A 26,306-nucleotide genomic window follows, 5' to 3' on the forward strand; every position below is an offset into this window, starting at 1 on the left:
CTATGTATCTTATACCTATACAAGCAAGTCAAATTTCACCTTAAACTTTAGGCGTCACAATGTGTAGTAGCCATTATCTTTTTGTAGGTAAACTTTTCACATAATATATAACTGTCAACAACAAAAATCTTTTCTCGAGAGCTGAAAATTCTTCTTTGTTTCTGTTTGAATCCATCAATATGCAGCAGCTTTCTAGTTTCTCCGTGTGTTTACACAGGATAGCGGGACCGCACTCCATCTGACCATCGGGAACGGGCATATTGCGGTAGTGGAGCTGCTGATTCAACATGGCGCTGATGTGGGGGCGAGGGACAAGGTAAGTACAGACAATCATCTCATATGTAGTTAGGATTTAGGGTCAATAAATGATTGTTGAAAATATCTTCTATCCTGAGAATATTCTGGCTTTTTGGGGCCGATCATCCATTGGTTAATTAAGGGTAATAATGTGGGGTTGAATTTAAACTTGTAACAAAAATTATGTATTTCATACAGTCAAGAGACAAAGCAAAGTTTAGTATTTACAATGATTCATAGCCACAATGTTTATACAGGTAAACTTTGCTCATGATTAATAATGAACTGTTAAACAACGTTCCTGCTGAAAAACTAAAAATTATATCTTTCCATCCTTTTGATGGTCTGTTTGAATCAACCCACGTGCAGCAGCTTTCTAGTTTCTCCGTGTGTTTACACAGTATGGCAATACAGCACTCCATAGGGCCAGCATGTACGGGCAGACTGAGATAGTGAAGCTGCTGATTCAACATGGCACTGATGTGAACAAGGTAATAGCAATCATCTCTTGTAGTTTGGATTAAGGGACAATTAATGGTAGTTGAGACATATCTACTATTATATCTGAGAATGTTCTCTGATTTCTTGCCTATTGGGACCCATTAACCTCGACAGGGGTTAGATTAAGATTAGAAGGAAGTTTAGAACTCTCTTAAAAATCATAACTATATATGCCATAAAGTGACAAAGCAATTTTGCCCCAAGCCATTATTGTTTTAAAGGTACTTTGCTCGTGATACATAATTGCCAGCTGTGAAGAACTTAAACTCTTAAACTGAAAATTCTATATTGCTGACCTTGAGGGTCTGTTTGAATCAGCCAATGTACAACAGCTTCTCTAATTTCTCCGTGTGTTTACATAGACTGACATAACCGCACTCCATCTGGCCAGTGAGGCTGGGAAGACTGGGGTATCGGAGCTGCTGGTACAACATGACGCTTATGTGGAGGCGAGGAACAAGGTACGTGCACACGATCATCTCATGTAGTTAGGAGCAAAGGATATTAATGATGCTTGAGGAATATCTACTATATTTAGAATAATCTCTGATGTTTTCCCTTTTGTTGCCTACTATCCTTGGCAGGGTTAATTAGATTAGAAGAAAGTTTTAATAATGTTGATATAGGTCAACTTTGCTCATTATATACAACTATGAACTGGAAACTGGAAACTGGAAAATCTATCTTGCTTGTTTGTTTGTTTGTTTGTTTGTTTGTTTGTTTGAATAAGCCAATGTGCAGCAGCTTTCTAGTTTCCCTGTGTGTTTACAAAGGATGGCAGGACCGCACTCCATCTGGCCAGCGGGAACGGGAAGACTGAGATAGTGAAGCTGCTGATTCAACATGGCGCTGATGTTGAGGCGAGGGACAAGGTAAGTACAGATAAGAATCATCAATGATGTTTGGAAAGGATGTACTATTCTCATAATATTGTAGTTCTATGATTTCCTGACTATTGTGGCCCATTAGGTGTATCTTATACATGTAATTCAAATTCCACCTTACGGTTTAGGGTTTGTAATGATTGACATATCCATAATAGTTTCTTACAGATAAGTTTGTTCAAGGTACATAATCATCAACTATTTACTTTTTAACCGGAAATTCTATTTTGCTGTCCTTGAGGGTCTGTATGAATCCACCAATGTGCCGCAGATCTGTAGTGTCTCCGTGTGTTTACACAGGATGGCTGGACTGTACTCCATGTGGCCAGCAGGTTCGAGAGTACTCGTGTAGTGGGGCTGCTGATTCAATATGGCGCTGATGTACAGGCGAGGGACGAGGTAAGTACAGACAATCATCTTATGTAGGTTGGATTAAGGAGCAATTAATGCTGCTTGAGAAAGATGTACTAACCTGAGAAGATCTGAGAATATTCTATGATTTTTTTAGTCTGGGGCCTATTGGCCTCAATCAAGGTTAAAAGTCTCTACGAAAATTATAACTACTTTCAATTTAGTTGATACAGATATACAGCTGTAATGTTTTTACAGGTAAACTTTACTCATGATATATAGCTATCAAGTGTAAAGGCACTTTCTTCGGTCTTCGTAAACTTGGAAGTTCTATATTTAATTTACTCTGTATCTAATTTAAACTCTGTACAGAATTATAACTATGTATTCTATACATAAGACAAAGCAATTTCGCTTCAAAGTTTTGCTTTACAATGATTCCTATAGCCATTATGTTTTTCACACTTTGCTTATGATATATCTTTCCTCGAGAGTCTGTTTGAATCAGCCAATGTGCAGCAACTTTTTTAGGTTTCCCGTGTGTTTACACAGTACGGAAAGACCGTACTTCATGTGGCCGTCGGGAATTGGAGGACTGGGGTAGCGAAGCTGCTGATTCAACATGGCGCTGATGTGGAGGCGAAGGACAAGGTAAGTACAGACAACCATCTTATGCAATTAGGATCCATGTAATAAATGATTGTTGAGGAATATCACTGACATTGGCTTTGAAGTCCATTAGTCATGCCAGGGATCAACTTTTAAATTGGTGGCTATAGTTAGGTTAAGGCCTTGCAATTTTATGGTTTACCTTTCTATAGCTACACGACACAGTAGTTGATCTAGAATTAATACCGATTTTCATTAACATTCTTCGCCAAATGATGTTCACCATTCTAACTTCCGAAATTATACATTTTCTCATTGATTATGAAAATAAGATTCTCATTTCATCTCCATTATGGATTATATGGATATCAGTTGGTGATATTCTCCACCCAATTACAGCCTTATTGTAACAGAGAATGCTATCTGTTTAGCACTTCCTCTTAAATTATGATAATAACCTTGTGATTTGAATAGATAATGTTCACCTTCAATTAACTTCCAAATGTAGCAAGTATGAAATGCCTGACAGTTACCTCTATGAAATTATAGCAATTCGCCATTAATTATGCAAATTAGGTTTTCATTCCCATAATCTATATTTCCAGATGTTCCTCTCAGTCCCAATTTCATACATCACAAGTGTTCTATACACTTATTATGGAATGCAGCAGATTTTAGTAATCCCTTATTAATTATGCAAATTTGCTCCTGATTTGCATAATTACCATCTAATTATGTCAGGAATTACTTTAGCTACCTAGTAGACGTAATAAAAATTGTGACAATCCGTCAGACAGTTCTTGAGTTATCCTCCCTCCCTCCCACCCAACCACAAAAACAAACACACACACACACATACACACAAACGCGGAAATTATAACCTTCTTGGCAAAGCTAACAAACTTAAAGATTGTGTGAACTAACGCTTTATTTCTATTACACAGGATGGGAGAACACCACTGGACTACGTGCATAACCAACGCCACCGACTTTTCCTAAAGGTGTGAGTAAATTTTTACTTCATCTTTCACAGATTTTATATCGTAGTCAGTCTCCAACATGTTGTAAAGTGCATCACACGTTTTCTCATGATATTTGATTCGCGATTATGCACGAAAAGGTGCCTATACTTGCTTGATGACGCCTGGCTGAAACTACTAAACAGACATTGAAAGCATTTTATCAGTAAGGCTGATTTTTTGGATGATGCAAGTCGAGTGTTTACATTGCTCATCCAGAAACTGGCTACTGAGGTGGCTGTCCAGGTTTCCTACCACAAACTGATGAAACAATCCGGCGGGGAGAAAGTCGACAGGGTTAAACTGTGCTTCTGTGGACCACAGGAAGCTGGCAAATCCACTCTGGTGGAAAGTCTGCAAACGGTACGATTTCAATCCAGAATAAGAATTCTACTTTTTTAAACGAAATTTGACAATCAGAGCACAAAAACACTGATTTGCTTGAATTTAACGTGTACAGTGTATTTGTGTCTGCAGGAATGTCAGCATACTCGTACATAGTATGGGAAAAAGTGATGCAAGATGGTATGGCTTTAGGCAGGTCAAAATAATAGATGCCAGATTTGAATTGGTACAAATATACATGTATCTGGAATATTCTTTCATTTCAGATTCATGGCAATTCTGCACTGTCACTAACATGAAACAGTTGTTCCAGATTTCCTGAAGAACTTAAATTCCCTTGACATCTATACGTTCTTAACTAGAATTTTAATAAAATATCTATAGCACTGAACTGAATATAATAAATATATAATATATGACTTCATGTAGGGATCTTTCACTGCCTTCTTCCGGGATCGGATGACTCCAGAAGATCAGCCACACGAGCCCACCCCGGGTGTGAATGTGGGAACAACCAACATTCCCGGTGTGGGGCAGGTCAGTGTGTGGGACTTCGCTGGACAGTCGGAGTACGCGGTAACCCACAGCATGTTCATGGATGCAGAGAACACCATCTTCACCGTGCTGTACAACATCATGGACGACTTAAAAAAGCAGAAGAGAGAGGTGATTAACTAGAAAGTTGAGGAAAATGGTATTTTTCTAAACTCTTGTCGGCAATGGTTTGATGACGACCCACCGTTTCTTTACAGGTCCACTGGTGGCTGTGTTTCATCAAGTCCTGCAACACAAAGAGTAAACCTCACGTCATCCTAGTGGCCAGTCATGCCGATCAGACTAACACAGGTACATGTAACTAAGACTAATGATGTATGTTTGATTAAATTCTGCTAGATATGTAAATATTAAGCGATCTTAAATAGAAGCTTCTTTTCTGTAATCTCTATTTTCAGACGTTCTATATTGTGTTGTTTTCAACAGGTCATCAACAAGCATCTTCCATCCTTGAGTTGATGACGTCAGAGTTCAAGGATCACCTGAACATCTCAGACGAAGTGTTTCTCCTTGACTGCAGGAAGACACGTAAAACTGACATGAGGCGCCTTAAAGACCTTCTGACAAGACTGAAGACCGAGCTTCTGGATGTGAGTCATGTTGTCTTGTATCATTTTTATGTCAGTTTTCCATCTATTTGGAAACAGAATTGTATCTTGCTTCAAACATACATACTGTAGTTATCAACAACAAAGCATACGATCAAGACATACAATGTAAATATATATAACACTCAAAATCAATACATAGATGTACAACATGATTATAAACCTGTCAAAATAGTCTGCATTTAACCATCCAAACATACAGTGTATGTTCACAAATCCAAATGGTCATTCCGTGTAAAATTTGTCAACAACAATTGCAAGACAGCTCTGTCCCTAACTGCCTGATTTCATTATGTAGCATCAGCGAGCCATTCCCAAATTGTGTGCTGAGATCATCAAGTGCCTCCCAAAATGGGCCAAGGAGAAATGCAGCCCGAAGTGTCCTGTCTTGAAATGGGCAGAGTACAAGGAGGCGGCGGCGAAGGAGATCGACCGCTTTGTCGATGAAGATATTCTGAAGACGTCTTCACAGTACTTGGCTCATCTCGGAGAGGTAAACTTAGCTCGCCAGCAGCCTACATAGCCAATTGGTGCCTTTCAGTGCGTTAGTGTTGGTCAGCCAATCAGACTCTGTCCAGCTGCTATATATGTTCACGGGTAAAGTATCAACCAGTTGCGCAGCCTCTTACCAGCAGATGATATGTAGAAATCCATTTGTAGTCAATCGAAAGTACTATCAAATAACTGAAGCAACATTCGTTATACAAACCAACCAACCAAACAAACAAACAAAAAACTAACAAACCATTCCTTTGTATATTGTTCCAGATCTTGTTCGTCCCCCTGCAAAATGCCGACCCCATCATCGTCCTGAAGCCCAACTGGCTCTGCACGGATGTCTTCGGCAAAGTGATGGCTCCAGAAAACTTTCCCATCCAACATCTGAGAACCATCAACGACGTCGTCACGAAAGAGGAAATCCAGAACGTGTTCAAAGATGTTGCCGATGTGGATCTCCTGACCACCCTACTGCAAGAGTTCCAGCTCTGCCACACCTATGATGAACAGGAGTTCATCATTCCCGGACTGCTGACACAGACCATGCCTCCAGAGAACTGGCAGCCGACCGCGAACACTGCCAAGCCCGTCTACTTCGGCAAGCAAGTCCAGTGTGCGGACACCACCGACATGTTCTCCTCCGCGTTCTTCCCCCGTGTGCAGACCCGCCTGATGAGGGAACTGAAGAACCGCCCGCTGCTGTGGAGAGACGGAGCCAAGTGTTTCGACTCCAACGTGGAAAGTCTCATCAAGCTCTCCCCAGACGGCCGTGCGGTCAACATCTGCGTGCGAAGCGAGCAGGGCGACAAGCTGAGCTGCCGGCAGATGCTCGAGAAGATTGAGAACATCGTCATCAACGTGCTAGACGAGGTCAGCCCAGGCACTACTACAGAGGAGAGGCTGCTCAGCGCTCGTGCACTGAGGGAACACAGAGAAGAGATCTACTCCTACAGCATGGATCAGGTCAACAAGGCCAAAGAAAAGGACGGCAAAGTCCATCACGACATTCTCGGCTTCTCAGAAGACGTCGATGACCTGTGTGGTGGAGGAGACGACGATGAAGAGGAGCAAGGAGCTGTTGGATACTCGCACCAGGATCCCCGCGTGTACGAGATGCACAACCACATCATCAATGCAGGCGATGGTGCCGTCATCAACATGTACCAAGGTGCCGCAGGACAACTAGAACAGCTACAGTTGGAAGGGAATGTTGGACAGCCACAGTTGGAAGGGGGTATTGGGCAGCTACAGTTGGAAGGGGATGTTGGACAGCCACAGTTGGAAGCAAATTAGCCTGGTGATCTGGAACAGACACAGTTGGCGGAGTGACTTTTCATTCAATCTTGTACAAATGTTAACAAAGGCTTCCTTTCCCCTCAGTGATCACACACTGACCCCCCCCCCAAAAAAAAAGAAAGCAAAGTTGTGTTAATCCCACCACTTCAGGAGCAAGCTAAGTTAAGAAGAGCTCACTGAGTCCCATTGTGTTTCATGACAGTTTTTCGCAAGCATTGTTCATGCATTACCTGGTTATGGCGCAAACATATAAATGGCTCAGCTGCAGTTGGCAGAGACCCCAGCAGGGGGTGCATCTGTATTACTGTCAGCAAATAAGTTAAAGTTTTGACGTCACCCCTCCAAACATAACCTTCTTGGTGAAGGTAAAAAAACTTCCTCTTTATCGGTTCCCCCAACCAGATATTTAGGTTACTGCAAGATAGCATCAAATTGGTAAAACCGTATATAGTTTATATATTTATACCAGTATAAAAATGTAAGCCAGATGAAACGCCCATAAACACGTAAAAAAGCCGAAGCCTAAACAACAACAGAGTACAACCAAAACTGAACCAAAAAGCAAAAATGTTTTCGCATTGATGACAAAAGGACCACATAACCTCTGGTCCAAAATACATCAAATTGGTAAGATGTATGATTGGTATCATTGACATAAGATTTTTTAAAGAAAATAGATTCTCTTTTGTATGATGTAACAACAATTTGCTGTTGTGAGATTTGGCAATGGCCAATGCTAATTACAGAACAAGTCTTGTTGTGCAATAAATAATTACTGCTTATTGTTTGTTTTATTGGGTTCCCCATTAGTGTTACATACATTACAGAAAAGACGAAAGGACGATTTTCCAAGATGGCGGACATGCTGCACCTTTTTTAGTCCCCGGGTTACAGCTTACTGTTTCTTTCGTTGCTGTTGTGAGATTTGGCAATGGCCAATGCTAATATTACAGAACAAGTCTTGTTGTGCAATAAATAATTACTGCTTATTGTTTGTTTTATTGGGTTTCCCATTAGTGTTACATACATTACACAAAAGACGAAAGGACGATTTTCCAAGATGGCGGACATGCTGTACCCGTTTTTAGTGCCCGGGTTACAGCTTACTGTTTCTTTCGTCAATAAGTGGGCCAGGAATCCCCAATGAAGGCAAGTTGAACAGCTTCATTCCTAACACATCCAACTTCTGTTCTACCGTTGTAGACTCGGTATAAACTCTCGGCGGCGTCAAAAAAGACTGTAAAGCTTGAAATGGTGGCAGCGTCATGACTCCTTCCAGGGTCCGTCGTGTGAGGGTATGTGTGTTACATGTCTAGCCAGGATCTTCTAAAACCAAACAGTATTTATTTATTTATTTATGAAGATTTACCACATTTGTGGAAGGATTGACATAACAGGTGACTACCACCTTTTCAAAGATGTCAACCCCGAGACCAGGCTGTAAGGTTTGAACCACTCACACCGGGAAGGTCCCCTACTCTTTTCGATAAGTGCAGTGGGTTCTTTAACGTGCGTGGGGTGTGACTCTCCCAAACACGGGACCTCCATTTTACGTCCTATCCGAGGGACGTCCCTAGCCAAAGCTAGGTACTCATTTTCACCTGAGTGAAGTGAGGAAAGTCGTGTAAAGTACCTTTCCCAAGGGTACAACGTCGGGGCGCATGTTCGGACTTGTTCGGGTACGACCCGGAATCGAACCCGGGTCTCCCCGCTTCGTAGTCCAGTGATGTACCACTACACCACACGACGCCACTGAATCGTCATATGCAAGATATTTCTGTGCATCTGCAATGGTAGGTGACTTCTGATTGTTATCTCTTCGTGTTATACACACTGTGAATATGGAGGCGCTGCTAGTCAAATTGAAAGAAATTTTTCATCTCTAACTGTCCATTTTATGACGACATCAGAAAACAATTATTTAGCACCGTGTCCAAAATACTCCCTTACTTCCCCACCGTTCCCTACCACAAAAAAAACATTTTTACTACTAAAATCAAAGAACCCACATATTACAGAAGAAGTGGGTAAATTCGTCTTCCACTGCCTAAAAAGAAGAAGTCAAACCCAGTAAATCTAGTACCATGCATGTTGTAGAATATAGTACAATGCTAGACGTAGATATAGTCTCACATACCACAGTATTTTCTTTCTTATGTTGTTTGTAACTGCATTTAGCCCTCGGGCATGTATTTGCAATAAACTTTCATCAAGACTGAGAACTCTTCCAACTTTTCCAAACTAAATGATAAAATGGATGCCGTGAAATGTGACATAGAACGGATGGGAGACATTTAGAGTTCTCATGATGACATGTTTGTGGAGCAAAGTCGCCTCATTGCGGGGATACAAGCTAGAATTGTGACACTAAAAGCGCGACAATTCCACACTGAGCAATCTTCACGCAAAAAGTGCTTACGCATCTGGGAACACCAGGTAACTCCCTAACTGATGATAATAAGGATCTCCTGGGAAAGTTCTTGGAGTTTTCTGCATCAACTCTGAAAGTCAATGTTGCTGTAGGGGACATCGTTAACATTCAATATTTAGGGAAAGGAACTGCTCGACATGTGATAATGAAGTTTGCTACTTTCCTGGCCAAAAGAAAAAAGTCTATGATGCCAGACGAATCTTGAAAGGTGTTACAAATGAAGCTGGCCATTTCATCTCGATGAGACCAGATCTGTCCCCTTTCCTAATATGAGCACAAGCCACGCAGATGGTGTCAGATGAAAAAGACAACAAACCCTTTTCTTCTGTGTGGGTGACTATGGATGGGAAAATATGAGTAGCTCAGGGTGATAAACGGCTACAGCGGACTGGGCCGCGAGACATTGATTACAGCGAATCAGACGCTGCAGGTGAGGAGAATTCCACGCAGCGCAGGAGGACCTAGTCTCCACGAGACGACTTTGCTGGCTGAATAAATAGTATAGAATGTAGCTGGCCGGGGGAGATGGCCGGCCATAGAGGGTCCAGTCTGCTATATGAAACTGGACCCTCTATGGACTGCCATCTCCCCTGGCCAGCTATCTTCTTTTTAGGCCGGTATCTGCTATTTTTCAGACTGCAAAGGAGCCTGGTGGAGACAAAAGAAGACCGCCGCGAAGCGCCTGGCATCTGCGTCACCTGACTCTCTAGCGCTTGAGAGTCAGGTGACGCAGATGCCAGGCGCTTCGCGGTGGCCCAGTTCCCTTCCCTATATAGTGAATGTTATCGATGTCCACCACAACAAAATGGACTTTCAGAGTTGATGCAGCAAACAAGAACTTTGCCAGGAGATCCTTATCATCATGAGGTAGGGAATTACCTAGGAGTCCCCAGATGCATCTAGGCAATTTTTGCGTGAAGATTGGTTAGTGTGGAATTGTCGCGCTTTTAGTGCCACAATTCTAGTTTGTATTCCCGCAATGAGGCGACTTTGCTCCACAAACATGTCATCATGAGAACTCTAAATGTCTCCCATCCGTTCTATGTCACATTTCACGGCATCCATTTTGTCATTTAGTTTGGAAAAGTTGGAAGAGTTCTCAGTCTTGATTTCTTCCAATTTGATTAGCAGCGCCTCCATATTCACAGTGTGTATAACAAGAACAGATAGCAATCAGAAGCCACCTACCATTGCAGATGCACAGAAATATCTTGCATATGACGGTACTGTTTGGTTTTAGAAGATCCTGGGATAGACATGTAACACACAAACCCTCACACGACGGACGCTAGAAGGAGTCATGACGCTGCCACCATTTCAATCTTTACAGTCCTCCAATTTCTTGACGACGCCGAGAGTTTATACCGAGTCTACAACGGCAGAACAGAAGTTGGATGTCTTAGGAATAAAAATGGTTTAACGTTTGGCCTTCATTGTGGATTCCTGGTCGACTTATTAACGAACGTAACAGTAAGCTGTGACCCGGGCACTAAAATTAAAAATGGGTATAGCATGTCCGCCATCTTGGAATTCGAAAATCATCCTTTCGTCTTTTGTGTAATGTATGTAACACCAATAAACCCAATAAAACAAACAATAATCAGTAATTATTTATTGCACAACAAGACTTGTTCTGTAATTAGCATTGGCCATTGCCAAATCTCACAACAGCAACGAAAGAAACAGTAAGCTGTAACCCGGGGACTAAAAAAGGGTACAGCATGTCCGCCATCTTGGAAAATCGTCCTTGAGCTCTTTATAGTGTGTAATTTATGTAACACTAATGGAGAACCCAATAAAACAAACAATAAGCAGTAATTATTTATTGCACAACAAGACTTCTTCTGTAACTGGCATTGGCCATTGCCAAATCTCACAACAGCAAATTGTTGTTACACTATACAAAAGCGAATCCCTCACAATTTCGGCTAGTCTATAATATTAAAAAACATCTTGTCAATGATACCAATCATACATCTTACCAATTTGATGCCTTGCACGCCAGACCTTTATGTGAAATAGTTCTTCTATAATTAATGCGAAACATCACTTTTATTACTCACTGAAACAGAAGCTTTTAGGCTTCGGCTTATTTCGGCTTTGTTTTAGGTGTTTTATCGGGCTGTCTTTTTTGTACTGGTATATATTTTCTGGAGTACTGGATACTGCCCTGCCAATGATACAGTCTTGGCTCTTGCTATTTGATGCTGTCTTGATACAGTAAATCAAACGATCTGCTTGGAGATTAAAAGTTTTGGTTGGTGGGCTTAAATTGGGAAGAAATTAGAATGGTAGACTCATAACCAGGAAGGTGACGGTCATCATTCGAATGGCGAACTGATGACGGGGAACATTTTACCTTCATCAAGGAGGTTATGTTCGGTCAGGTAACATGAAAACTTTGGATCCGTGAGCTATGACTGTGATGAGTTGTTGACAGAGTGATACAGAGACGCCCCCTGTTGGGGTCTTTGCCAATTGCAGGGGACGAAAGTCAGATGAATGTCTTTCACGGGCATTTTTGCTGTGAATTATTGTCGTTGGAAAGGAATTGAAGAGTTAGCTGAACCTGGGTGCCATCCGATTTGCTCCTTACACTCGCCGGAAAGAAAGAGTGTAAAAACCCGTAGCAAAATTAGATGGAACAAACGTTACAGTTAGCTATCCACTGCCTAACAAATGTCAGAACTCATTCCAGGGTCAGCCTATCTGAGCTAGTTTCAGACACATTGTCCTCTGGCTGCAGTTGTCCTGCGGCACCTTGATGCAGAACCTACTAGATTTGGGGGGAGACAGGTGCTAGAACGAATGAAAAGTCACTCTTCCAACTGTAGCTGTTCAAAATCACCAGAAACATTCCCTTCCAACTGTGGCTGACCCTGGTCATCAGGCTCATTCCCGTCCAACTTGAACTGTCCCAGGTCGCCTTCCATGACTCTTGGCATGTCGAAGTGAGCATGATCACGAGAACTGATAACATAGTTACCAGTCCCGTACACGTACGTCTCTTGGAACGTCTGTTGGACCGTGTATCCAACAGCTCCTTGCTCCTCTTCATTGTCGTCTCTTCCGCCATACAGGAGGTCATCGACGTCTTCTGAGAAGCCGAGGATGTCGTGATGGACGATGCCGTCCTCTTCTTGGGCCTTGTTGATCTGATCCATGCTGTAGGAGTAGATCTCTTCTCTGTGTTCCTCCAGTGCACGAGCGCTGAGCACCCTCTCCTCTGTAGTAGTCCCTGGGCTGACCTCGTCGAGCATGTTGACCAGGATGTTCTCTATCGTCTCGAGCATCTGCCGGCAGCTCGGCTTGTCGCCCTGCTTGCTTCGCACGCAGATGTTGACCGCACGGCCGTCTTGGGAGAGCTTGATGAGGCTTTCCACGTTGGAGTCGAAACACTTGGCTCCGTCTCTCCACAGCAGCGGGCGGTTCTTCAGTTCCCTCATCAGGCGGGTCTGCACACGGGGGAAGAACGCGGAGGAGAACATGTCGGTGGTGTCGGCACACTGGACTTGCTTGCCGAAATAGACGGTTTTGGCGGGGTTCGCAGTCGGCTGCCACTTCTCTGGAGGCATGGTCTGTGTCAGCAGCCCGGGGATGATGAACTCCAGTCCGTCATAAGTGTGGCAGAGCTGGAACTCTTGCAGCAGGGTGATTAGGAGATCGACATCGGCGACATTTTGGAACACCTTCTGGATTTCTTCTTTCGTGACGACATCGACATCCTCGCCCTCGCTTGTTCTCAGATGTTGGGTGGGGAAGTTTTCTGGAGCCATGACTTTTCCGAAGACATCCGTGCAGAGCCAGTTGGGCTTCAGGACAATGATGGGGCCAGCATTTTCCAGGGGTACGAACAAGATCTGAAAGATTAGACAAAAAAATGCATGGGAGAGTATTGGAAATGTTGCTTTCTTCAATTTTTAGTAACTTTTTGATAGCAACATCAAAGACTACAAATAAGTTTTCATATGTTATGACCTAAAATGATTGATACTAGTGGATACATTACTCGCGAACATTAGCCGTGAAGATGAAGATTGGTTGACAGTTCATGACCAAAACTAACGCACTGAAAGACACGGATTGGCTATGTATATATGTAGGCTGATAGCGTGCTAAGTTTACCTCTCCGAGATGAGCCAAGTACTGTGAAGACGTCTTCAGAAGATCTTCATCGACAAAGCGGTCGATCTCCTTCGCCGCCGCCTCCTTTTACTCTGCCCATTTCAAGACAGGACACTTCGGGCTGCATTTCTCCTTGGCCCATTTTGGGAGGCACTTGATGATCTCAGCACACAGTTTGGGAATGGCTCGCTGATGCTACATAATGAAATCGGGCAGTTAGGGACTGTCTTGCAATTGTTGTTGACTAATTTTACACGGAATGACCATTTGGATTTGTGAACATACACTGTATGTTTGGATGGTTAAATGCAGACACATGATCTATTTTGACAGGTTTTTAATCATGTTGCACATCTATGTATTGATTTTGAGTCTTGATTGCATGCTTTGTTTTTGATAACTACAGTATGTACGTTTAAAGCAGAATACAATTCTGTTTCCAAATAGATGGAAAACTGACATAAAATGTTACAAGACAACATGACTCACATCCAGAAGCTCGGTCTTCAGTCTTGTCAGAAGGTCTTTAAGGCGCCTCATGTCAGTTTTACGTGTCTTCCTGCAGTCGAGGAGAAACACTTCGTCTGAGATGTTCAGGTGATCCTTGAACTCTGACGTCATCAACTCAAGAATGGAAGATGCTTGTTGATAACCTATTGAAAGCAACACAATGTAGAACATGTCTGAAAAGAGAGACTACAGAAAAGAAGCTTCTATTCAAAATCGCTCAGTATCTACATATCTAGAGGAATTTAACCAAACATACATCATTAGTCTTAGTTACATGTACCTGTGTTAGTCTGATCCGCATGACTGGCCACTAGGATGACATGAGGCTTACTCTTTGTGTTGCAGGACTTGATGAAACACAGCCACCAGTGGACCTGTAAAGAAACGGTGGGTGGTCATCAAACCATTGCCGACAAGAGTTTAGAAAAATACCATTTTCCTCAACTTTCTAGTTAATCACCTCTCTCTTCTGCTTTTTTAAGTTGTCCATGATGTTATACAACACGGTGAAGATGGTGTTCTCTGCATCCATGAACATGCTGTGGGTTACCGCGTACTCCGACTGTCCAGCGAAGTCCCAGACACTGACCTGCCCCACACCGGGAATGTTAGTTGTTCCCACATTCACACCTGGGGTGGGCTCGTGTGGCTGATCTTCTGGAGTCATCCGATCCCGGAAGAAGGCAGTGAAAGATCCCTACGTGAAGTCATATATTATATATTTAGTATATTCAGTTCAGTGCTATAGATATTTTATTAAAATTCTAGTTAAGAACGTATAGATGTCAAGGGAATTTTAGTTCGTCAGGACATATGGAATAACTGTTTCATGTTAGTGACAGTGTAGAATTGGCATGAATCTGAAATGAAAGAATACTCTAACTGTTAGATATATTTGTACCAATTTCACTCTGGCATCTACTATTTTGACCTGCCTAAAGTCATACCATCTTGCATCACTTGATCCCATATTATGTACGAGTATGCTGACATTCCTGCAGACACCAATACACTGTACACGTTAAATTCAAGCAAATCAGTGTTTTTGTGCTCTGATTGTCAAATTTCGTTTAAAAAAGTAGAATTCTTATTCTGGATTGAAATCGTACCGTTTGCAGACTTTCCACCAGAGTGGATTTGCCAGCTTCCTGTGGTCCACAGAAGCACAGTTTAAACCTGTCGACTTTCTCCCCACCGGACTGTTTCATCAGTTTGTGGTAGGAAACTTCAACAGCCACCTCATCAGCCAGTTTCTGGATGAGCAATGTAAACACTCGACTTGCATCATCCAAAAATCCAGCCTTTCTAATAAAATGTCTTTCAATGTCTGTTCAGTAGTTTAAGCCAGGCGTCATCAAACAAAACCTAATAGCTAAGTATAGGCACCTTTTCGTGCATAATCGCGAATGAAATATGACAAAACATGTATGCAGTTTACAACATGTTCGAGAGTACGATATAAATTCTGGAAAAGTTGCATCAAAACCTTTACTCCCACCTTTAGGAAAAGTCGGCGGCGTTGGTCATGCACGTAGTCCAGTGGTGTTATCCCATTCTGTGTAATAGAAATAAAGCGTAAATTCACACAATCTTTTGAAGTTTGTTACCTTTGCCAAGAAGGTTATGTTTCCGCGTTTTGTGTGTGTGTGTGTGTGTGTGTGTGTGTGTGTGTATATGTTTGTGTGGTTGGGTGGGAGGGAGGGAGGATAACTCAAGTACTGTCTAACGGATTGTCATAATTTTTATTACGTAGGTAGCTTAAGTAATAGTTTACATAATTAGATGTAACTATGCAAATCAGGAGCAAATTTGCATTATTAATTAGAGATTTTTAAAAATCTGCTACATTCCATAATAAGTCTATAGAACACTTGTGATGTATGTAATTGGGAATGAGAGGAACATCTGGATATATAGACTATGATAATGAAACCCTAATTTGCATAATTAATGGCAGATTGATATGATTTCATAGTGGTAACTGCCAAGCATTTTATATTTGGAAGTTAATTGAAGGTGAACATCAATAAAATTAATTTATTCAAATCACAAGCTTATTATCATAATTTAAGTGGACGTGCTAGAATAGCATTCTCTGTTACAATAAGGCTGTTATTGGGTGGAAAATATCACCAACTGATATACATATAATGATAAATCCATAATGGGGATGAAATTAGGATATTATTTTCATCAATGAGAAAAATATAGTTTCGTCAGTCATCATTCGGCGAAGGTATGAGGTCGTGGAAGTCTTGTTAATGAAAATCGGTATTAATTCTAGATCGACTACTGTGTCGTGTGGCTATAGAAAGGTAAACCATAAAATTGCAAGGCCTTAAACTAACTATAGCCACCAATTTAAAAGTTGATCCCTGGCATGACTAATGGACTTCAAAGCCAATGTTAGTGATATTCCTCAACAATCAATCATTTATTACATGGATCCTAACTGCATAAGATGGTTGTCTGTACTTACCTTGTCCTTCGCCTCCACATCAGCGCCATGTTGAATCAGGAGCTCCGCTACCCCAGGCTGCCCGTTCCCGAGGGCCACATGAAGTGTGGTCTTTCCGTACTGTGTAAATACACGGGAAACCTATAAAACAGCTGCACATTGGCTGAAACAGATTCTCAAGGAAAGAAAGCTAGACATTGCAGTTCAAGAGGAAAGTGCTTAATATTGACAATTATATATCAGAAGCAAAGTGTAAAAAACATTAATGGCTATAGGAATCATTGTAAAGCAAAACTTTGAAGCGAAATTGTCTTCAAAGTCTGTCCGTAATCGCTAGCCCAATGGAGCGCGGCGCTGCCATTCTGTGTAAACACACGGATAAACTAGGAAGCTGCTGCACATTGTTTGGTTCAAACACACCCTCAAGGACAGCAAGAGAGACTTTTCAGATTGAGTTTAAGTTCTTCACAGTTGGCAATTATGTATCACGAGCAAAGTACCTTTAAAAGAATAATTGTTTGGGGCAAAATTGTTTTGTCACTTTATGGCGTACATAGTTATGATTTCCGTATGAATTTTAATTCAACCCCTGTCGTGGCTAATGGGTCCCAATAGGCATGGAATCAGAGAGCATTCTCAGATATATTAGTAGATATGTCTCAACCACCATTGATTGTCCCTTAATCCAAACTACATGGGATGATTGTCTGTACTTACCTTGTCCCTCGCCTCCACATCAGCGCCATGTTCAATCAGCAGCTTCACTATCTCTGCCCTTTCCAGCTGGCCACATGGAGTGCGGTCCTGCCATCCTTTGTAAACACACAGGGAAACTAGAAAGCTGCTGCACAATGGCTTATTCAAACAAACCCTCATGGACAGCAAGATAGGCTTTCCAGTTTAAGAGGAAAGTTCTTTTACAGTTATATATAATGAAGAAGCTGTTGCACATTGGCTGATTCAAACAGACCCTCAAGATCAGCAATATAGAATTTTCAGTTTGAGTTTAAGTTCTTTACAGCTGGCAATTATTTATCACGAGCAAAGTACCTTTAAAAGAATAATGGCTTGGGGCAAAATTGCTTTGTCACTCACTTTATGGCATACATACTCGTAAGAAAATTCAAACTCTACTACTGGATCAGTTAACGGATTTATTTCCGGACGTTTCGAGTGACATCCATCACTCTTCTTCAGCGTCACAAATGAACAGAGAACCGATTCACTCTTATATACGAGTAACTAGAAAAACCGGTTAAACAACAAGGTCCGTAAGAAGCTTTATCATGTAAAAGAACGGTTCACTCAATGTACAGGAATTAGAACTAGAAAAACCTGTTCAACAACCGTAAGAGTCATGATAAAGCTTCTTACGGACCTTGTTGTTTAACCGGTTTTTCTAGTTACTCGTATATAAGAGTGAATCGGTTCTCTGTTCATTTGTGACGCTGAAGAAGAGTGATGGATGTCACTCGAAACGTCCGGAAATAAATCCGTTAACTGATCCAGTAGTAGAGTTTGAATTTTCTTACGAGTATCGTTTACCTGGATGTCTAACCTTCATCAACGTATGGCATACATAGTTATGATTTTTAAGAGAGTTTAAAACTTCCTACTAACCTTAATTTAACCCCTGTCGGGGCTAATGGGTCCCAATAGGCAAGAAATCTGAGATCATTCTCAGATATAGTTGTAGTAGATATGTCTCAACCACCATTGATTGTCCAAACTATCCAAATCCAAACTACATGAGATGCTTGTCTGTGGTTACCTTATCCCTCGCTGTCACATCAGCGCCATGTTGAATCAGCAGCTCCACTACCCTAGTCCGCCCGTACATGCTGGCTACATGGAGAGCCGTCCTGCCACCCTGTGTAAACACACAGAGAAACTATAAGAATGCTGCAAATTGGCGGATCTAAACAGATCAAGGTCAGCAAGAAATCTATGTCCAAATGATCTTGAACTACATGTCGCTAGGAGGAACGTTGCTAGTAGGAGTGTTTTACACTTTGCCTACTTTGCCGAAACATCTATTTGTGAAAGTGTGTAGCTTACTGAAATTTCCCTCTTGACGAATCACACATGGATACAATAAGACGTCCGAACACGTTAAATGGCACCAACCCAATACACTGCGCATTGTTATCACAATCACGGACTGTCACTTCATCGCTACTTATGAAAATCACTACGAAATTACAAAATCTCAGGACATGACATTGTAAACCGATAGGACACCTGTCTATATATACACATGCTCGCTGAAAAATTATGTCATACCATATGATGAACAGGGACATGGCATTTCAAACCTATCAGTAATCTGTTTATACTTACTTATACCTCCACTCCCTGAAATTATGTGTATCGACGACAATTCGATGTATGGAATATACAAAGTGATAGAAACACCAACCTTCCAAATTCAAAACGTTCATAAGCTGCAGTTACCCGTGTCATCCTCTGATTGACGTCCCTCCCGGCCTGAAGACCCCTTCTCACGGTCTGCACGTCTCCCTCCAACACAGCCCTCCTAAACTCGGCCTCGTCCATGGCAGGTCGTTACTCCAGGCACCTCCTTTTTAAAAGTAATAAATGGTTTTACTGCTGACATTTGATCTTAATTCATAAACACTGTACGCCAAAGGAATCGTAAACTATTCTCCAAGCAGAGGTTTGGGTTTTAGCTTATTTTTGCTACGTTGTCAGTTTTTTTTTTGCTTTCTTTATTTGCACCGGTATTTTGTTACGTTGGGTTGACTTAAAAAAAGATACTAGTGCAAAAAAAGAAAGCCCAAGCTAAGAACAAACACAATAAAACTCACCTGAACTTGAACTTGTTGCTGTCTCTAATAATATGATTAAGTGAAGGAGAACATGGCGAGCTCGGCTTACAGCCAGACACGTCCAGCTCCAAAATGGCGTCGACTGGACAAAGTTCCTCTTTTTTAGTTAATGAGTAACGAAGAGCAGTATTGACTGCGGGTAACAGGTGAGAGGTCACACCGACGTTTTTTTGCGACCAAGTCTGAGCTAGTCCGTCGTAAACAAATGATTACACATGAAGTTCTCGTGTTTTAATGCATCCTGAGCTTCAAAAGAAAGTCTCGGCCACACGCTTCAAAATGACGTGGTCGTCATACGCAGATGTTGGGCAATGTGCGGTGCCAAATAGTGCCGGTCGCGTTGGACAGTTGGTCGGCTTAGGCTAACGGACCTCCACAACAGCGGGCGCTTCTTCAGTTCCCTCATCAGGCGGGTCTGCACACGGGGGAAGAACGCGGAGGAGAACATGTCGGTGGTGTCGGCACACTGGACTTGCTTGCCGAAGTAGACGGGCTTGGCTGGGCTCGCAGTCGGCTGCCACTTCTCTTGAGGCATGACGAATTGACAGTGCAAAGTTGTATTACATTTTTGTTGTGAGACATTATCTAGTTCTGAAGGCCAAGGACATTACTGTGCCTTGTGAAGGCTAAATTTTTCAAAACCATCATGCTATCGTAGTGGTTTGCTGTACTACTATTTCAATGGAACTGTACATACATGAGATTGATTATTACCATATCTTTTCGGGTTTGTATAGGAACTTGTATAGAAACGGTTGTACATATTGTATGACGTTGTTGTCACTATGATCAAGACCTGAAAGTCTGAGGTGGCCTTGGACGCAGTGTACATGCATTAAACTTTGTTGTGAGACTCTCTTAGGCTCAGTTGGTTATTACAGCGTGCTTTCTTAGGAAGAGAATAATGTTAAGCCTCTGGACCAGGAGGTCGCGAGTTTGAATCCCGGCTGTTGTGGCTCAATCAGCTTGCACACCACTGGAAAGGGTAACACAATTGTCTACTGTACAAAACTCAGGTGTTATGCCTAAAAGTGGTTTACTGCATGGTAACGTACCTTCCGTAATTCCTATTGCATACAAGGTAGTCAAGTAAATCAGCTTTCGGAACGTTTTGTTTCATCATACCATGTTATACTTTATTTGTAAGTCATCATTACTCTTTCAGTTTGAGCCTTTTTGCACAAAGTTTTCAATTCATTTCCTACACATGTTCAAAGAATTTGAAGCATGATGAAGGAAATCAAACGTCTGCCTTTCTTTAATAGGATACATATTTCCTGGTGGTCAGTGGTCATAATTGTAAAAATGACAAACTTGCCAACTATACTTACGTACTTCATACTTGGTACATTACACCTCCTTTCAAAAGAGGCAGAGCGAATTTCATACACAAAGAAGACTTTTACACTTTTTGTGTTTATTGTCTTTTTAAAGTACTTTCGCACAGTGTTTTGTATTAAAAAAATCAAGGACCATATAGATGTTAATAATTTATAGATATAGATTTAATTTTGGTTCCTCAGCGATGGCTGTTTCGTAAAAAGGTGACACTGGTGAACAGAAGAGTCAACCTGTGCCGTAAGTTTGCAGTCAGCATGGAGAAGTCAGAGAGAACTGCTGACCTGCTACCTCCAACCTGGGGACAGTCGACCCGACGTGAACTCAGAAACTTCACAAAACGGACTATCCCTATCACACGTACAACAAGATGTAACAACAGCCTTCTACCGGCCGTCTCTTAAGACTGTTGGACGAAATGAAATGATACTGCTTTTAACTCTGTAAATGCCTCTCTTGTGCAATTTGTATATGAACTAATTTAATGTAATGTTGAAATGTACAGTACTAATGTGAATGACCAAAATTTAAATTTCACTATGCTAAATGTATGTAATATCGTGTAAATACTTTTTTAATGTGTAACTCTACTACCACATTTTGACTCCAAGATTGTGCAGTCGTTAAGTTTTTAAAACAGGATGTACATCATTGAACGCAATTCAGCTTTATGCTGGGATGTTCTTGATTTTAGTAATAAACCATTTTTGATTGATTGATTGATTGACTAAGTGGTGTGCATAAAGACTTCAATCAGTCTTCCATGTACCAAGGTAAATTTTCAAAACATACTTCAGATCACACATGAAGAAATTACATAATAGACCAATGGCACTACATAAAGAAAACAATGCTGTAACTTCTGCTTCTAGAACTCGTATTCAGTCCTTTCGTTCGTCTTATTATCATTGTCTTAGAACTCGACCTGGGGTCATTTCTTCTATGTTGTTTCTTGAATGCTTTTAGAAGTTCTGTCTAAAACTTCTTGTGAAACAACACCAAAATTAAACCACAAGATAATAGGATGCATAACACAAAAGAACTTCAAAATACTGCTGCATGCAATGTTGTCAAAGGAAAAGAGCATCATACTAGAAAGACAACGAAATATAATGTTGGATAATGTAAGATAATGTTATATAATGTAAGATAATGTTAAACTTCACATAGTCTTGCCCAACAAACTACTTCTCTGTTTACTTTTACACGATCACATTCATAGATGTTCAATATGGTGGTCAGACACTTGCTACATCATTTAATCCAACACCACAGCTGGATGTCTGCTACAGCACCAGTTACCATGGTGACAGACGTCTAGTCCAGGTCAATGACCTTCTATGTTTGGAACGCAAGACGAAGAAACAGAGCAAAAACAATATGTTTCCTTAAGGTTAAGATAATTATTAAGTATTATGTGGCTCAACGTTCACTAGAAGCATTATTGCGAGTTCTCCTGCTAGCTGTATTGCTTAAAGACTAGGCATGTACCAAAGGTACTAAAAGTGTGGAAATGGACTCCTGAAAACTTGAGATGGTCCGTGCACGATCTTACATCGTACTGCTACTGGAACTGTCACAGAAAATGTGATTTGCTATTGTAATCCTGTTCATTAGATCTGCTGTATGTGTGATATTCACGAAATATTTGACTCAAATCAGCACCATTACGGTACTTACCAGTAGAGCAACTACAGTAGCAAGCTTAAGGCTGCTATAATGAGCAATAAAACATCAGTTACATTTTGTGTCATCATTATATCAATAATATATGCAGAAGATGCTAATAATAAAATCATTTATGATAATAAATGAAAATCACACAAGACAGCTAAAATATAGAGTTTTTTACAGGAGTGGATCAAAAGTCCCTTAGAAACTTCCAGGCCTACTTTTTTGTCTTTCTGCATTTTATATTACATCTAGTACTAGTTATATTTTAGGGCCTACGTCGGTTTCAAACTTCACATGATTATTCATACAAGACAGCTAAAATATGGATTGCTTTACAGAAGTGGGTCAAAATTACTACATGTACCTTTAGAATTCTTTAAGTGTTTTTTTTATTCTGGGTGTTTTTAATGTAATTAAGTATATGCAATCAAAAAGCAGTGTGTAATTCAGTCGTCAAACTGTGAAATGCTTCTTGTTTTTCTTACTACGAGTAAAACATTCATTCATTCATTCACTTAAAACTTCAAGGCCTACGTGTACTTCTTTCTCACTCCTACATTATATTATATTACATGTACACGCCTACTAAATGTAAAGGGCCTACGTTGGACGATTATTTTATGCAATGTTCCAGGGATTCAAGTGTTGCAGAATACTGGTACCAATGAGATATGGTCCTCTTTTTTGGCTTGAGGTGCAAGCAGCAGTGTTTAATTATAGAAAAAAATCATCCAAATCACTACTGGAGGTCTCAGACCATTATCTTTTCTGCTAGGCCTTTTCAAGAGCATAGTCATAGAATCTTTCAGTAAGCAATGCCGGTTTGTTACCCCAGCAAAGTAAGTTTTTTTAGGAAAAGTGGTCAGGCAGCAGCTTTTCATGAAATTTCAGACAAAAAAAGAGTATTTTGTCCTGCTGAGCGCAACAAATATCGTTCTGCACATACAGTACCATCCATATAGCACACTGTAGATATAGGTACGATTTGGGGTTATTTCTCGTGCAACGCATCACACCGCAGCGAAACGCAACGAATGCGGAAGTAACTATGCCACGGCAGGGCAAAAAATTTGTGGGTGTATAACCTAATTACGACATGAAATTATTGAAACATATTGTGCCAGGAATGTCAGCAGGACAAGGGTTAAAGAAAAGTCTGTCCACAATTTTGTGAATCTTACTTTATCATTCTTAAACACTGACCTTTTGGGTATTCAGGGTATTGGGCACCACCAGTATGTAGCCAGAAGCATCAGTGGGTAAATTTTGTTCTTTTTTCAGAGGTTGGTAATAGTGCGGGTTGTCATCCTCGCAATGACTATTTGCTGGCATCTGATACAGGACGTCTTCTGGTGTCATATAGTGGGCACCGTCTGGCTCCACATAAGTGGGCTCATCATCATCACGGGTAGGGGGGAGGCCTTTAGGTGTCTTGGGATTTGGTGTGTTTGCGTCTACATAGTAATGAGTCTGCGAGACAGCCGGGCCTCTAACGTGCGATGGACGTGTGATATTCATGGGTTGAGTGGACGCCAAAGACTGACCCTGTCCTGTCTGATCATGAAGGGAACCACTAGTCGGTACAGTAGCTGTGGTGTTGATGTTGCTCAACGCTATGTTAGAAGTTGGGCCAGAGGGAGGATTTTTGGCGTTCCGTTTGCACCAGATTGTGATAAGAAAGGTGGCAGCAATAGAGAGGGCCGCTGAACCACAGACAGAGCCGATGAGAGCAGGAATGGAAACACTTGGAAAAGATTCGTGGGAATCGTAAAGGTTGGTTTTAGGTTTTTTAGAAGTGAACAGAAGAGAAGAAGTGCCGGTGGTGGGAAATGGGGAAGCTACTCGGGCCATTGTAATTGTAGCGGCTGTTTTTACTTTTTGCTGAATAGCGGACGGCTGGGGAGGGAAGGTAGAACCAAGAGGTTTTTCTCTTGGACCAGGAGGGTCGCCAAATGAAGACACTGACACTGCAGATGGTGTGAACAGGGCTTGGGTCTGTATGTGCAGTGTGGAACCTACAGCATGTGCTGTGGGACCTGGGTTGGGAAGATGATTTTGACATTGCAGTTGAAACAAACGTGTTTTTGGTATCAACACTTGGTGTTGATTTCGTTGTGCCTTCACACATCAATTCTTCAGGATTGATATATTTAAGCTTCTGTCCTTGGAATTTGGCGGGATGGGCACAAATTATCTGGTCTTTAAAGGAGGGAAATTTAGACATGGAGGTAACCATGCTACAGTCACACCTCCAGGGGTTCATGTCAAGTTTTACGAAAGGAACAGAAGGCATCAGGCCATAGGCTAATGGGGAAATGGAGAACATCTTGTTGGACCGAAGGTCCAAAACTCGGAGTTTGGGTAGATTCGCAAGTGCACCAGGCTGAATCATTGTTATCTGGTTGTTGGCAAGGGACAACCATTGTAGCTGGGGCAGATTTTCAAATGTATTAGCCTGAATCATTGTTATGTGGTTGTTGGCAAGGAACAACCCTTGTAGCTGGGGCAGATTTTCAAATGTATTAACCTGAATCATTGTTATCTGGTTGTAGCTCAGGAGCAACATTTGTAGCTGGAGTTTATCTGCAAATGTACCGGCCTGAATCGTTGTTATCTGGTTGTTGTCCAGGAGCAACTCTCGTAGTCGGGTTAGATTAACAAGTGTATCGGGCTGAATCGTTGTTAACTGGTTGCCGTTAAGGTACAAAGTTTGTAGCTGGGGTAGATATGCAAATGCACCGGTATGAATCGTTGTTATCTGGTTGTAAGACAAGTCAACTTTCATCAAATTAGTATACATCCGCAGCGCGAGCTGGGGTACAGTTTTGATCAGGTTAAGTTTCAAAATCAAGTCAGAAATGGACGTCGGCAGGTTTTGCGGGATGCTGGTGAGGCCTAGTTTGGGACAGCTGCAATATGATGGTGGTACACATTTGCAGCCACCTTCTGACATGCTGGGCTCCTTCAGGATGATGAGAAGGAGAATCAGCACGTGTCTCAGCTTTCTTCCCATGTTGTCCTGCCAAATAAACAAAGCAAGAAGCTCATTTGTTAACATCTGAGTATCTAGCACAGTTCCTGATGGTCTCTTTGACTTTTCTTGGTTCAGAATCAACTTGAAGACTCCAGTCAATGACGTTCTGGAACTTTGCTTTGTTCGGGTCGTTCAGCAAGGAAAAAGAGTCCAGGACAATCTCAATCCAGTAGGATACATAGCGGCTTCGTATACATACTGCTGAGTTCTAACCCTTAGAATGTCTATGCCAACGGCTGTGTCCGATCATTATAGATTCTAGAAGACCTGAAGTAAGCACAGTAAGACCTTCCTACCGAGATGGAGTAGACAATTTAGACTCCAGTTTCAAATTCAACAATAAATCGGAAATTTCGAAACCCCAGGAAGTATCTAGTTTTTTTTTTTTTAATTTACTGGAATAATCACAAAGAGGCGGTCTGGCATATTATATACAGTGTAACATACCTGTGACACAGAATCCTTGCAGGCTAAGAGGCCGGAAGTGTACGAACCTAAGTATAACCCAAATGACTTGAAGTAACAGCTTTTGTGGACTTTTCTGTCGATCTACAGTAACAAAATCTCAACTACTTTATCTATCCTTTAACTGTGTTTCTACGAAATTCCTGTGAGCATACACGCGCAAACACACACACAAACGCACAGACACACACACACAAACACACACACATACATACAAACATACACACAAACAAACAAACACAAACACACACCGATATAATCACATTCACGAACAAATACAAACACACATGCACACGAACACACACACATTAAATGTCATTCTTAGTGTTTGTCAACATATTTGCTTTAAAAATTTTTGACATGTTTTGCAGTTATATCACATCTCTGTGTAGAAACTGTGTAACCACCTATATTACATTTCTGTACACATTGAATCTGTATTACCAACACAAACTACCA

At 41.4% G+C, this 26,306-nt stretch overlaps 2 protein-coding genes and 1 pseudogene across 2 annotated transcripts in view; 2 read left to right on the top strand and 1 right to left on the bottom strand.

Annotated features, from left to right (window-relative positions):
• LOC109483873 (GA-binding protein subunit beta-1-like) overlaps nucleotides 1–575 on the top strand; it is a 3,394-nt gene extending 2,819 nt beyond the window's left edge. The window contains exons 4-5 of the mRNA XM_019787016.1: nucleotides 218–316; nucleotides 555–575. Of these exons, the coding sequence (XP_019642575.1) occupies nucleotides 218–316; nucleotides 555–575 (120 nt within the window). The remainder of the gene's footprint in view (nucleotides 1–217; nucleotides 317–554) is intronic.
• Nucleotides 1–7,668, top strand: part of LOC109483911 (death-associated protein kinase 1-like) — an 8,582-nt gene extending 914 nt beyond the window's left edge. Inside the window, exons 2-13 of the mRNA XM_019787051.1 lie at nucleotides 699–788; nucleotides 1,161–1,259; nucleotides 1,572–1,670; nucleotides 1,983–2,081; nucleotides 2,565–2,684; nucleotides 3,587–3,643; nucleotides 3,881–4,024; nucleotides 4,436–4,672; nucleotides 4,759–4,852; nucleotides 4,988–5,151; nucleotides 5,468–5,662; nucleotides 5,938–7,668. Of these exons, the coding sequence (XP_019642610.1) occupies nucleotides 729–788; nucleotides 1,161–1,259; nucleotides 1,572–1,670; nucleotides 1,983–2,081; nucleotides 2,565–2,684; nucleotides 3,587–3,643; nucleotides 3,881–4,024; nucleotides 4,436–4,672; nucleotides 4,759–4,852; nucleotides 4,988–5,151; nucleotides 5,468–5,662; nucleotides 5,938–6,960 (2,391 nt within the window). The 5' untranslated portion in view covers nucleotides 699–728 and the 3' untranslated portion in view covers nucleotides 6,961–7,668. The remainder of the gene's footprint in view (nucleotides 1–698; nucleotides 789–1,160; nucleotides 1,260–1,571; nucleotides 1,671–1,982; nucleotides 2,082–2,564; nucleotides 2,685–3,586; nucleotides 3,644–3,880; nucleotides 4,025–4,435; nucleotides 4,673–4,758; nucleotides 4,853–4,987; nucleotides 5,152–5,467; nucleotides 5,663–5,937) is intronic.
• Nucleotides 7,669–12,196: 4,528 nt separating this feature from the next.
• LOC109483915 lies at nucleotides 12,197–19,043 on the bottom strand (annotated as a pseudogene).
• Nucleotides 19,044–26,306: the final 7,263 nt, after the last annotated feature.

This window comes from Branchiostoma belcheri, unplaced genomic scaffold, assembly GCF_001625305.1.
Source record: "Branchiostoma belcheri isolate BF01 breed outbred unplaced genomic scaffold, Haploidv18h27 scaffold67, whole genome shotgun sequence".
Lineage (NCBI taxonomy): Eukaryota > Metazoa > Chordata > Leptocardii > Amphioxiformes > Branchiostomatidae > Branchiostoma > Branchiostoma belcheri.